General features: G+C 37.5%; 1 protein-coding gene across 4 annotated transcripts in view; it reads left to right on the forward strand.

Moving 5' to 3' along the window:
- The window catches only part of ST6GALNAC3 (ST6 N-acetylgalactosaminide alpha-2,6-sialyltransferase 3), a 227,153-nt gene that overhangs the window by 94,146 nt on the left and 118,186 nt on the right, over positions 1-14,821 (forward strand). For all 4 annotated transcript variants that reach the window (XM_064455318.1, XM_064455320.1, XM_064455319.1 and 1 more), the window contains exon 2: positions 9,628-9,822. In XM_064455318.1, coding sequence (XP_064311388.1) covers positions 9,628-9,822 — 195 coding nt within the window. The remainder of the gene's footprint in view (positions 1-9,627; positions 9,823-14,821) is intronic.

Below are 14,821 nucleotides of genomic sequence, written 5' to 3' on the forward strand. Positions count from 1 at the left end.
TGAAACAATGCAACCATCCCAGCAAATACCACATCCTTCACATGCCTCCAACTGCTCAAACGTTTGCTGTCCTGAAGGGTTGTATGCCACAGAAATAGTTTAACATCTACATCTAAATCTTGGCTTTGAACGTCTCTTCAGAGATGACACAGTCATGCTGGTGCCTAGCTTCTTTATCAGCCCTTTTTAAATTTTTTTTCCCCCAAAGCCCCTTTTTCTAATCTTCCAATAGAGAAAACAGCATAAAGAACAAGAATTAAGCAGGGAAAGTGTGTTTTCCTCACTAAAATAGTATGTTCACAGCTATATGGCAGAAAATTTAAAATCCCATTACAAAATAGCTGGTCTCAGCCTAGACTTCTCTGTAATTAGGTCTTGCCTTTTATCAGCTATAAATGATTATGCCTATTGAAATGTTACTTTATGTGCCAGAAGCAGACAATGCTTGAAGGCACTGAATAATAAATTTGCTTTTCTGACGACATATGTGCCAACCACATGTGATGTAGGCTAGAGCAGGTTTATCCAAAGAAAACAGGAAGATTTTTGTGTCTGATGAAGGGAAAGGGCCTTGCCAAAACAATTTGGAGCCTGGCTTATTGTGGGTTTATGTAAAAGGCCGTCCACAGAGGCAGCTCTTGTGTTCTGCCAACCCAGGACGACGTGGCTACAGCACTGCTGGAGAATCTCTTGGTCAAATAAAAAACAAACAAACAAACAAACAAACAAACAAAAACCTCACTGAAATCATCTCTGCTTAAGAATATCTTCTTCCTAATTCACTGTGGTCTTCCTTTATTTGGGGGAAGACCAGTTTGAAAAAACTTGTCTTGCTGCTCTCTGAGTCTGGACCTTTTCCTGGTGGCTGTGAAGGAAGTCTCTAACACTTATATGCAGTACTTGTAATTTCTCATATTTCAGAGAAGAGCCAACCGTTCAGCCAGACCTTGAAAGAGCCCATATGCCTCCTCACACTAAACCGTGTTTGCATCCCTGCCACTGGAACAAGACATTAATCTGCATTGTGTTAGGGCGCACCGGCTGTCTGAGGGTGCCTAACACAAGACTAAAGTGAATAACAACCACCTGCTTCTGTTTCCCTTTTCATGCTTCTGAACAGCAGGTGCATTGCACACACTGTGGCAGAGAGCACATCCACAGCAACTTCCCAAAAGTGCTGGCCTCGCAAAGAAAAGTATGGATGAAGCTGGTGTGAAGGGCCAGAGCAAGACTCCTGCCAAGTGACAGACCGGGCAAGATCTCTTTGGTCTTCCAGCGTTATTTGGCCTTTAGAAGGAAACTGAGGCATCAGGCCAATTTTTGTTAGCTTCAAGTCCAGCATGACAGTCAGGGATCTTTGCAAAAGAAAATTCAATGGAGGAAGTTTGGGCTTGTCCAGATGGTAGTAGGCAATTACGTTTCACTTGTGTGAATTTCTGCTTATGCAGTTTTTGCTCTGTAGCATTAACTTTCCCCCGCAGGTAGAAGTGAGCTGCAGGCAAGTGAAGGTTTCCAGCAAAAGGCATTTTATTCACAGATGTGCAGCCTGATAATACTGAGAATATGGGGTTGTTACAATATTTTATTTACTTTCTTTTCTTCTGCCCCTGGGCTGCTGTCATATGTTTAATTTTATTTGTTTGATTTTTTTTTTCATTATCTAGAAGTTAGTACTTCCGGAGGTTACATCCCAGTGCAACCTATTGGTAACCATATAGGTATGTGATTAACATCTATTCCTCTTGCTGTGTACCAAATGCACTGATGATTTTACTGCCAGGGGCAGAAATTGAATTTATCTCACTTCCACTTTAGAAGCCATCATATTCCTTTTCCTGTGAGTTTTTAAAACAAGAAAGTGACTATTTCTGATATTTTGTATAAAATAACAAAGAAATGCAATATTCTTTTAATAACTACATCTTTTTTCATATATAGAGATCTGCAGAGCATAGGTCTGCTGGTATTTTATTGTTTTCTAAGAATCTTTGTTGATTCATCTGTGGCGCTTCTTGCTGTTGCTTTTCTTCTGGTTTATGTATTTTTTCTCTATTTTTGGTGGAAAGTATCAACTTTTTGAAAGGGATTTTTCATGAAAATGTCGGCAGCTATAGGGTGTCTTTCAGAATACTTGTGAAAACCCCTCAGTTAGGGAGTCATGATGTTGCCTATCATGAATCTTTATATATTTCTATAAAGGAGAGAAAGAGGTCATCTATGTGAGGTATATCTGGCAGGGTAAGAGTTAATACTCGCATATGGGTGTTTTTTTCTTTGAACTTTTTCTCAGCAGGTGAAAAATAGCTACAATCAGGCGGTGCTTCAATAAGTAGTAACAACCAACTGCCAGGCTGAAAGATCACAAATTCTTGTACCAGCAGTTCTATTATAGGGAAGCGTACGTCAGCCTGTGTGTGTGTCTGAAAGCTTGCCAAGCTATTGATAAGAAGAGCTGGGCAATAATCCAGAGTAAAAAAAAATAAAAGCACCATGTGAGAGTTATACAGCAGAGGCTTTTTTTTTTTTTCTTTTTAATACTACTTTATCATGCAGAGACTACATTAATATTTATATAATATGCATCTACAGCTATTGATGAAGTTCACCCTAGTTGTGAAGGACATCAATGAATCAGTAACAGCAGTTTTAGATTAAATATTCTTAACAGATCTTAGAGTCAACAGTCTTATTTCAAGTGTGTTTCTCTGCCATGGGCATTTTAATGGGCTAGATCTTTTAAGCCACTGGACAGCTTTCAGTTAAATTATAAAATGAAGTAGCAGACTGGCTAAAGGCATGCCTTACTCAGAAGTTTAGGTTGCCTTAGTGGTACTGTGGCTTTGTGGTTTGTGAAAATTGGAGCTGTGCTGATGATGTGTTTGTGCCTTGTTGGGAGTAGAGGCTGTTTGCATAGGGAACCCCAGGCCAGAAGTAGACTGCTGAAGGAAACACAAATTCAGCCTTGAGTAAGCAGGAAAGGAGCAGGAGAAACAATTATTACAGGATATGGAGAACTCAAAGTGCCAGAGAGCCTGAAATCACTTTAAGGGATAAGAATATATCCAGACAAAAAATGCTCCTTCTTATCAGGCTTAGAGTTTAGGGCAAGAGGGAAGAGTGATGCAGATTAATTCCTGAAATCTGGCAATGCTTTGCAATTTGAAGGGTTCAGGATCACTGGGAATTTTCAGAAGTAACAACTTCTTGTGTATGATGGTCTATGGGAGACCTTCAAAATACTTCAGTGGCTATTCTTTGAAACTTTGAAGTTCTTCACCTTACATAATTTCATATTATTACCCAATATGTTTGCTATTTCTGACGGGAATCCTGTATGCAATAAAGTTATGCAGTTACCTGAGTCTAAATGTCAATAGCGACAATCCTCCTATATGTAAGCAGTGAAGGCTTTTAATATAGACTGCTGCTGCCGCCACATCAATTGTTTGGACAATACTGTGCTGATTCCTGTTTTTGTTCTTTGCTCTCTGCATTCTCTGCAGATTCTTGGCTTTAATGAAGGAGGTGTTTGAATATTATTTTATTTTGCTGTGAAAAACACTATGTTGAGCTGTTATAAACCTAGATACACCACCATTCGTATGGGACTGCATTGTGAATCATGGTGAAAACTGAATGATGTAACAAGTTTTCAACAAATGGCAACAACAAAAGAGGTACAATGAGCTGTGTGCTTGAAAGCTCTTCAGCTGCCTTAGCTATAAAAAGGCCAGAGATCCTACAAAGGAGGCATGGAAGAAGTAATATGTCTCCTATTCACGCTTTCTCAAACAACATAAGCTGTGAACACAGTCCTGATTCAGGGTACGTTCTTAGAAGAAATACTTCCCAGGCCATACAGAAGGCTAGAAGTCATGTTTCTTTCACTGTATCTTTTTATCTATTTTTATGCATGCTGCATTTCTTGCCTTGCTGCTCCATCACAAACTAAACTTTATTTCTGCTCTTACTCCACAGCTTCCTGGCTGCTTACATTCCAGTTTAGTAAAGGTGCCCTTTTCCAGGAAAAAAAAAAAGCTTTAATCTTAATTGTACTGGGTTTTGAACCCAATGTCTGATATAACCCCTTTGCCTGCTTTGTTCTCCTCTCCTGGTAGAGAAACATTGACAGCCATCTCCTGTGGAGCCTTTGAACATATTCAGGTTAGCTTTCACTTGTGGAGGAAAAGAAAGTAAATCTTCAGCTACTGATTTTATGCAAATGTTGTTTGACATGTGTCTATTTCTAAAAGGATCTTTACTATATAGTCTTGCTTGCTCTTTGAAAACTTCTAGGACCCCTGCCTGAGTATCCCTCCAGCAGCTCTGTTAAAGGGAGGTTCAGGACAAAAGAGATAGCTGGAAGGCATATTTATTTCCAATACCAGAGAAATCAGGAAGGTATACTGAATTAGTGTGCTGAAAGAATTTCATTTTCTGCTCTGTTGTAACAGAAAGCAACATTCAAAGAGGATGCACAAGACAATAAAAGACAAAATTAAATAAAACTATTTTTTACATATAGTGGGCTACAAAATGAAACAAATTCAGTAAGTGTAGCCATTATTGTTTTCAACTGATATTATACTTGAGTAAAAAACCTGAAATCCTGCATCAGTCCTATAATAAAAGTAGTATAATGTGCAGAGATATTAAAAAAGTGATTGAGTTATTCAGCATGCTCATAAAGGTGGGTATTGTGAAACTAATACAGTATTACTGCATATTGTGTCATCTGAGAGACTCAAAACCCTCATGTAAGTCTTTACCTTTGATTTGTCCTTCCAAACGCAGTGTTATCATGTATCCGTGAAAATAACAGAACAAATGAATACTGTGAAATATCAATTTCTGAAAAAAGGTTTATTTTCAATTGCTGTTTGGGGCATGGAACTTTACTGGTTCCAATGGTTCTTTACTAGACTCTTCCATAATATCATATTTAACTTTGGCACTTAAATTCAGGCAGTTGGTTATAATAGAAGCAATAACCCTGAGAAACAACATAGTCCTAGAACAAAATTTGGGGGTAGCTTCTGCTGATTTCTTTGTGATCTTAGGAAAGTTGCTTTCAGCCTCAGTTTATGCATCTGTGAGATGGGTTTTTATTGTTACTTTCACTAGGATGGGGTTTTACTACTGCTTGTTAAATGGTTTGATAGTCTGTGCCATATCATACATTCTAAGTGGCAGGGTGTTGCTCTTGGGCTAGAAAGTAGAATAAAGGTAGTACATACCTCAGTAAAATTTACAGCTCATGAAATTTTCTTATGCTGAAAATATTTCCTTTATTCCTCCTTGCTAGACAACTGTATACAACACAAAAAAAATATTTGTATCTTATTATTCTACCAGGCATTATTGTGCTATAAAAAATGGTCTTGTCATCTCACACTTCTTAACAGATTATGAAAGAAAAACGACTAAAACTTGTTCAGACTGTCAAGTTCTTGCCAAACTGAAACTAATGAATCACCCTGGCACTGGTAAATAGCCAAAACCAGATGACACGAAGATTATAAATAGTGTTAGGGACTATGTTGCCAAATATCTATATCTATATGCACACACATGCATGCACACCCACAAAAGTACTGTTGTTAGTGTTTTATTTCCATTAAGTTTTTCATTAAATCCTAACCACCATAGTAGTATAACACTCTTGGTTTTATTTCGATTCTTATTTTATCAATGTAAATATAAATCGAAGCATTAGAAGTGTGAATCATGCCTACTGCTTACTTATTTTGATGTACACACTAGGCAAAATGAGCCTGGTGTCTAGGAACTAACTGAAATGGAAACTGGGATTATATTTATAGGTATTGAGTAAAAAGAGCTGAGAAGAAACTGTTTAGTTCTAGTGAGTGCTTTCTGCCCAGTGGGGTCCCCGGTATTGCACTACATGTACTCTGATCTGAAGTGTGTCCACTTTTATCCACTTATTATCAGCTACTTAGTGTCATTAAAAAATAGTAAACTCCATCACTCTTCTGCTATAGGATCCTGTATCCATAAGTATGGTAATTTTCTTCTTGCAACTGTCATCTAGACTATAGTGAATGTAACTATATTGTATGTATTGAATGTATGTATTGTATGTATTGAATGTACTATAGTGAATGAAATAAAATGTTACAAAAGTTAATATACTGGGCAAGTCATCCAGCTAGAAAACTGTTTAAAATTTGTCTTATTATTTTCTCCTCACTGTATATGTATAAAAATGTTTATAACTGAATATACATTTTTTATTTAAATGTTGGAAACATCAAAATATCTACATTAAATTAGCTAGGAAAATATAAAGATTGACTGAGATTTATACAGGAGGTGTTTCCATGTTAGAGAAACATTTCTTTTGTTAAGACACTACTTGCGTTCATGAGAACTGAAAATTAAGAAGGAATTAGATTTGTTTCTGTGCAGACTTGTTAATTAATGTTGGTGCAGCTCTCCCAAGTGGTAGGATGTATAAGTATTTAAAATCTTGATGCAGACAAATTTTGAGACAAATTAGAGTCTGGTATTCATCCCCTGTATATAGCTTCATACTTCTCTGTCATATCCTAATGTCATGTACGATTCCTGGAGTCTCCAATGCTAAATGTTAAGTTTTATCAGAGGAAAGATAACCAAACCATTTATCTGCAGAAAGGGAGATCTTACAAGAAGCGTTTACTGACAAATAGCATTTGGGTTTTTTTGGTTTTGTTTTTTTTTTTTTCTTGAGCAGGTGAAGGAGGGAGGAACTTAAGAGAAAGAAATTACTTTCAGAGGTGCCCTTTAGGATACTCTTGGCCACTGAGCAGACTGCCTTACTTGATGCTTAAGAAGGCTAAAATTATGACAAGCGGGTGCTTTGTTGCCTTTCAGTATTTTTACAGTGAAACTTATGGAGCCACAGAAATTAAAATTTGCAATAGCCTTTCCCTCAGAGAATGCACATTGTTGGACCTCATGTCTTTTACAAAAGTTGCAGGGGAACTGAATCCCTAACACAAGCTGCCTTTGTACAAGTTGAGAAGCAGACGTTGTGTTTGCATATGGCTGGATTTTCATTTTTCCAAAACAATTATAACAGATGCCTTGATTCCTTTGTGTTTTTTCTTTCATTGCACTGTTCTAGTTAGTGCAGATTCTTTCTGGCTAAGCAACACATACGACAAATCTTTGCTGTTTTCCTTTTCAAACAATATTTTCTTACATAACAAAAGAAAAGAAGGCCACACTTTTTTCTTTCCTCCTATAGTACAGTGTACTTAAAGACAGGGATTATAAAAATCAGATGGCATCCTAACGAAGGCCAAGAAATCTAGCTACACAATCCAAATTCTTCTCAGGGCAGAGGCTCTTTAGAACACCTCCCTGTGAGAAGCACACAAAGCTGATTGCAATGTTTTCAAGTTCAGAAAATATCAGCACAAAATAAAGGAAGTAAAAAATGGTGTTCAACAAACCAGGAAGACAGAATATGTGGAAATCAGGTAGTGGAATCATACAGGGCAGTATTGCTGCTTCCTGCTGTGGACATTTAGATTGAAGCATGCTCATGTAGTGGAATGAAGCTCTAGATTCCCCTTTAAATAGTTGCAATATTTTAATTCTGATTTGCAATAAATAATATGAATAATCCACGCTCCATCTCATTGCTTTATGATTATCACTTGCACTGCACATCTTGGCTGCCCTTAACACTTACAAGGCCCTGATATATAGCTAAACATTTCTGACTCCATCTGGCACAAAGAGAAGTGACACAGAAGTGCTCCCCAGCCAGTTTATTGCAATTTAATGCAAATCTCTTATAATGCAGCTGATGAAAAGTGCAGTGGCTTCGACGAATTCTGAAAGCTGTGATTGGGTTGCGACTGCTGCGCTGCCCTCTGAAGATTTGCTGGGTTTAATTTTACATTGCACAGCCATTAGCTGACTAAGATTCCTCACTGAATTGTGTTGCCACAGTACTCCTCTTCATCACCCTCTTCCCTTTCTCCTCACAGTGACCTCATTCACTCAAGTTTTCCATCTCAGTCTTTCGTTGCTTTTGTCTTATAAATTGCAGTCTCCTAGTACATCAAAACAGATAGAGCCATGCAATTGACCCCCATAATATACTATTTTGTTAACTCTTGTGTGTGGGAATACACAAATCTGCTGTGTGCTTTTTGTGATTCTTGCTGTTTTCTGTGTCCAGAAGCTGAACGAAAGCATGGCAGCAGTGCCTACACACCTTGTGCATGGGCACACAGGCCTTGCATGCTCGTGTTTAAAAAAAATTTTTCTACATGTTTCCCAATATGTTTGCTGTGTAAATATCATCATTTCTTCTGCTCAACGTTTTGAATTTCAGTTTCTGTGGACTGTAAAATGAATCTCCAGGCAAAGAATAGATTCATCTTACATGGTTGCAGTCAGAGCCCGCCTTTCACCCCTCCATTGCCACTGCAGCATATGCGATCTTATTGCCATCATGTACAAAAGCTGTTGTAAACGTGTGCTCTGCTGCTTCCTGTTATTTGGTGGTATTTGTAGACAGGGATTGGGGTGACCAGATTCTTCCATCCAGTATTAAATGTTACTATATACTTATGTAGGCCCTTAGGCAAATAATTCCCCCCCCTCTATTTTCTGTATATATTACTGCTTAGAGGGACAGAATTACATTCAGTAGGGTGATTAAACTGCGGCAAATTAGTTAAAGCTAGAATGTGATTAAAGTGCAGTTAAAACACCTGTAAATGATCCTTGTTCCCTTCCCTCAGGGAAAATTTAAAAATAACCTTTACAATACAGTATCATACCTAGAATCTTTACATATGCCAAATAACATGTTTTGTCCTTAACTAATTTGTCTAGAAGTAATTGACTGCCGTATTTTAAAAAATAGCTAAAAATGAGGATGACATCATATTTCTTACAAGTTTTCTCTCCTGCAGAATGGGTAGTTACCCACGGAAAAAGGTGATCCCATGGTGTGGTTACATTAACCAACCCAACCAACTGGATAGGTTAGAGGTGGAAAGCAAAGGTTAATTAGATACAGGCTTCAGACCTGTTACATTATTAACAATGGAGGTCATCTTGTCCAAGATAATAATGCCTCACTTTGTAAATTCATGAACCTGGAATAAGGCAGAATAGTGTGCTGATTTCACATTTATTCTGAAATATTTAAGGTTAGAATATGAGTTCTGTTGCATGGGAATGATTTAAAATTAACACTGAATAAATACAATCTATAGTGATCATGTTCACAATGGACTGTGTGGAATGGCTGCAAATGGCATTTTCACTTTGTGTATTTGTCTTGTACCTACAGCACTGATGATTTTGAATGGAGGTTTTGCTGTGGATGTTTACAAAAAAATCTTCATTCCAAAACCAAATCAAATTTAAACCAGTTCTAAAAGAAACTCTTGAAACCTTTGAAATGTGAATTTTTTGAAACAAAATGGTCCAGTCACCTGTCTCCTTGTGCTCCTGCAGCAAGGTCACTACCATAAAAATAATTTCACATGAAGCTTTCTAAAGTGTTTTTCCCTCATCCTACAGTAGAAGGTATGTATATTTAGTAAAACCAATTTTTCATTTTAATAATTTATTTTCTTCTTCTTTTCATTACAGAGAAAGTCCATTCTCGCTGTGAGTTTCATTGCAGCATTCCTCTGTCTGATCATCGTTCGTCTCACAAATGAAGTGACTTTCCCTTTGATCCTAAACTGCTTTGGACAAATCAGTGTCAAATGGGTGCCATTTTCTAATGGCCAAAGACAGCCTCTGAGAGCTCATTATGGATATATAAATGTGAAAACACAAGAGGTAAGACCTGGTATCAAAAGCACTGTAAAATGGACCAGTAGACTTCCCTTTCTCTGATCCCACGTAACTGCTTTTCTGCCAACCTGCCCAGCGTAAAAAACTAAAGCAAGAAATGTTTCTGAGCAAAGTGTCTTTTAAATGTGTGCTACCATTTAAATGACCATTGAGTTTTTTAAAATTTCTGTCATGTCTGCAATGGAGAGAGCAGTGAGCTTGACTCAAAATCATGCTTGGTTGCAGTGAAAACGGATATTTATACAAGCAAGAGAATATTTCAGGTTAATTTCAAGCCTTCAGGCCCTTTAACTCAAAAGGAAATTTTCTTGTGTGTTTGTATTTGAGTCCTAAAAATGTTTAATTTTGCCTGGGATACCCAAGCAAGAAGTAGTTTATTTGTGTTTGTACACGCATGGAAGAGGAAAAGGGGATGATTTGTAAAAAGAACAGATGTGAGTGCAGAAAAGTTAAGAGCTAGAGGTTTACTGGATTTTTCAGAAACTATTGCATTAACACTTGGTAGCTATTTGAAAGCTAGATATATATTTCCAGTCTGTATTGTAAAATGCTTTGGCTTGCAAAATACGTGCTATGTGATAAAAATACTCGTATGATAGAATTATATTTTACAGGGACTCCTGCTTTAAACTGTCTTAGCTGGCAAAATATCTAATGACATTGTTGGGTTTTGGCAGTAGTGGTCCTTTTTCCCCAGACTCTCACTCCCCCCCCCCCCCCCCCATGTACTATATCTTACGGATGTAAACCTGCAAAATAAGCTAATGTCAAAAATTTAACTCTTTCTAAAAATTGTTTCTAATCAGTTACAGCACAGTCAGTCATGAGAAATACATTCAGACTTCCACTTACTGCTACTTATTTTTCTTTATAAAATCGCAATCATTAGATTAATGAATGAAATTCATTCACTTAACAGCTTTTATAGAGAGTGAAAATACTTTACCATTTCATGATAGTCAGTCCTTGACAAGTTAGTTATTATTCTACTTATAGAATGCTAAATATGAAAATCAGAATGAGAGAGGGTTATAGTTTTTAGGAGGTAGCTTCTTTTAAACTTCTGTGTCTTTTACTTGTTGTCCATGTGAGGTGCAGCACTGAGTATATTGGAGGCCAAAGTGTGTTATCTACAGAGCAGAAAAAGGACAAGCACCCGAAAGGAAATCCGTTTGAATCAGGGTGTGAATCCTAGTCCCAGTGAAAGGAATGGGAGCTGCTGTTGAGTTCAAAAGGGCTAAGGCTTCATCCAGCACATCTTAAGTACATAAGGACCAGGAATCCACTAAAAATAAGAGGGCAGCGTGTTCTGCATGTCCCTGGGTTATTACCACAGTGGCAGGTGTGGAATCTGAATGAGAGAGGGCTGCCACAGTCATTTGATCGCTATCAGTCTGAACTGATAACTGGAGAGGAGAGGAGCATGCTAATCCATTTTTATTCACCGTTGCCTTCATCAGAGGTTAGATGTAGCTTGTGGGAGCCTTAATTCATTCTTAAATTTGCTAACATGCTTGGAAGTTCTAACAGTAAATGGAAATGAATGTCCTGAAAGTTGGTGACCAGTATCGATTAATAAGACATTTGTCTCAATTTAGCTTAGGACATGAAGGACTCCTTAAACTTAGTAATTTTAATTGTTTTTCCCCTTGCATTTGCAGATTACATTAATATTTGCTAATTAAAATGATAATGAAGAAACCGAACATGTCTTGCTAATTGTGAATGTACTATCTTCTGACTTAATTATTCCCCGTGCGAGGGAAGTTTTATTGTGCTGCCCATGTGAAAAGCTTTTACATGGCTCATGTTCCTAACTCACACTCATAGCTTTTTGAGACTACAATTTTAATGACACAGATTGCTTTATAAAATATACATTTGTGCACTATTTGTATTAGAATTGCCAGCAATTCTCAATTGTTCGTAGAGATTAAAACTGCAGACCTCTCATTTCTGTTATTGCCAAATACATTGAATTTCTGCTCCTTTCATAGAATCAAGATGTTCTTTTCTAGTTTTTTATGCTTCTATTCTATGTATGATAAGCAGAAGGTCCACTCTGTGAGTGTAGTTAATGCTCTAAAAAAATGTGGCCAAGGTTTTTGCAAAATGGGACCCGTGTAATCTCATCAACGGGCAAGGACCAAAAGGTGAGGAAACTATACCATAATGAATTGTCAGAAGATTATGTGATGGGAGGGCAGGTAGGAGAGAGGGCATTTCAAGACATAATTTTGGTTTTCTCTTTTGCTGGGAGAATCTATGCACACCTGTTGAATATGTTCATAGTCTTCTATGTTGTCTTTGAATCTTGTCACCCCACTGGGTCCTATGATTCTCCTGCTGTCCAATAGCACTCCCTCCTGTTCCTCAGCCACTTCCAACATCCTTCTCCTTTTCTTCACATCTGTTCTCTGTTCCCCTTTACCTCTTCTCCACTCTGAGGCCTGGCTGCATGCAGGATGCCAGGGCTCTCTAATCCCAATTTATCTGTGTACTCAAATAGTACATATACAAGGTCAACAAAATGGAGTGAGTAATTTATTAGCAACCCAGTCAGTCATCTGACAAGACAGGGAAGCTAGAAAATCTAGATGAACTACTACTCTACCTTTCCTGTCCCTTCCTCGCATACTTACTTTCTAAGGAAAAAAATACCCAAAACTTTAATCCATAGGAAAAAAAGTTGAAGTTAGGAGGAGCTGATTTCTTTTGGGGTAAGGGTGAGTGGGATGAGTCTTGAAAACCTTTTGAGATTATGAAAAATCAATTACTTGGTGGTTAAGGCTGAAGAGATCAATGATTTGTATTAAAGAAGATCAGGAAATATGGTGATATGAACATCTGTGTCTATCTCAAGTAAAAAACAGTGACGTGTATATTACTGGGTATGATCAAAATACTGCAGTAAAGATATATTTCAAGGGTGTTGTATACTTGATTTAGCAGTATAATACTATAGAATTTTTATTATTAAAAGTCTGAAAAAATTAAGATTACTATAACTGGATTGTATGGGACTATTTCATATAAAATGCAAAGAGAGACATAACTTAATCCCTAATTAAGGCTGTACATAGAACAGGGTTGTTGCTATGGTTTCCTTCATTTGTAGCTATAGCAACAGCTTTGGAAAAACTCACTTTATGTACAGTAAACATACTATATTTAAAATATAAATAGATGCGAAGTGTTGTACTATACTGGCCCATTATGTCTAGACACATTTTAGTTTGACTTTTGAGATATTTCTGAAATATATGATTCTTCACCTACAAAATTTGTATCCAGTGCCCACCCTCCCTCTCCTCAGGAGAACAGGATCCCGTAGTAGTCCTCCACAATGTGATCTCTTTTACCTTTTCAATGTCCGCACCTGAGGGGACTCCCTGAGATTTGCAAGAGGCTATGGTTGTCTGTTTTGACCAAATACGCGAATTTTGACCTTTCAGTGAAAAGGTGTGTGGACAAGATGACCTTTTTGTCCTTACTTCCTCTACTTAGTACCTATGGATTTTTGGTGCCGGGTCCCATGAAATCCATCTTTAAGAGATATCACACCTATTATGTGTTATGTTACTTTTATCCTATTCTTGGTAGTTTTTTCATAGGAAATACTTTGATACAACTCCACAGTGGTTACCTAATTGAAACCTATTGTCATTTGAGTAAACTTCACCCCCCACCCCAAGCTGATTCTTCTTGTGTATCAAAAATGGGCAAGCAGATAAAAAGAAACAGGAATAGAAAATATAACCTTCCTCCTTTCGTACCACTCCTACTCTACAAAGAGTTCTGACAAAACTAATGAACATCATGTATTTAAATTGCAGCATTATGACATCAATTTAAAACCCATTAGCAGTTTGAAACTTTATGCTAGGCAAGTCTAATAGTGTTCTTGGATATTTGATTATGCTTCCTGAAAGGTGAATATTGAATAGATTTTTACTCTACCACCAATATTAAAATAATATAGCATTTTCTTACATACGTAAAATCTGAAATATAGCTGCAATAACACTTGAAACATAATTATAAGAAGTATATTCAAGTACTATACAAAGATTAAAACTGTTCTTGGAAAAGGGTAAGTTCTGAGATGACCTAAAATCCCTACATTAAACTGCAACTGTGAGATCTAATGGCTTCATCTAAAATGAATTCTGAGGGAGAGAAGAGCCTTTGTGTCATGAACATTGAAGAATCTCACAGTATAGTGATGAACACTAGATAAAAGGAACTGTGTTGCAGCAGTTAAGACTTTTTTTAAAATCCTATCGTAACTGAAAAACCCATCAATACTGTGTTGATATTGAAGAAATAAATTTGGATCATATTATCAGATACCACAGAATCATAGAATCACAAGTCCTATGAGGAGCGGCTGAGGGAACTGGGGTTATTTAGTTTGAGGAAGAGGAGGCCGAGGGGAGACCTTATCGCTCTCTACAACTACCTGAAAGGAGGTTGTAGTGAGGTGGGTGTCGGTCTCTTCTCCCAAGTTACAGATGATAAGACGAGAGGAAATGGTTACAAGCTGTGTCAGGTGGGGTTTAGACTGGATATTAGGAAAAATTTCTTCACTGGAAGAGTGGTCAGGCACTGGAACAGGCTGCCCAGAGAGGTGGTGGAGTCACCATCCCTGGAGGTATTTAAAAGGTGTGTAGTTGTGGCACTTCAGGACATGGTTTAGGAGGCACGGTGGTGTTGGGTTGATGATTGGACTTGATGATCCTAGAGGTCTTTTCCAACCTTAATGATTTGATGATTTATCCTGTAACCTCAACAAACTAGTGTACAAGCAGTAATTGCTTGCCAGTTGTGGTGCACACAGCCACATTCATGTGTGAACATACAGCCTAAGTCTAGTTTCTATCTTCCCCACTCCCCCCAGAAGTTCTGTGGTAGAACTCAGCTGAGGTTCTACCATTTCTGGAGGTTTCCAGAAATGAAATATCCCAGATATTAATAAAAATAG

The sequence above is a fragment of the Phalacrocorax carbo genome, chromosome 6 (assembly GCF_963921805.1).
Source record: "Phalacrocorax carbo chromosome 6, bPhaCar2.1, whole genome shotgun sequence".
Taxonomy (NCBI): Eukaryota; Metazoa; Chordata; class Aves; order Suliformes; family Phalacrocoracidae; genus Phalacrocorax; species Phalacrocorax carbo.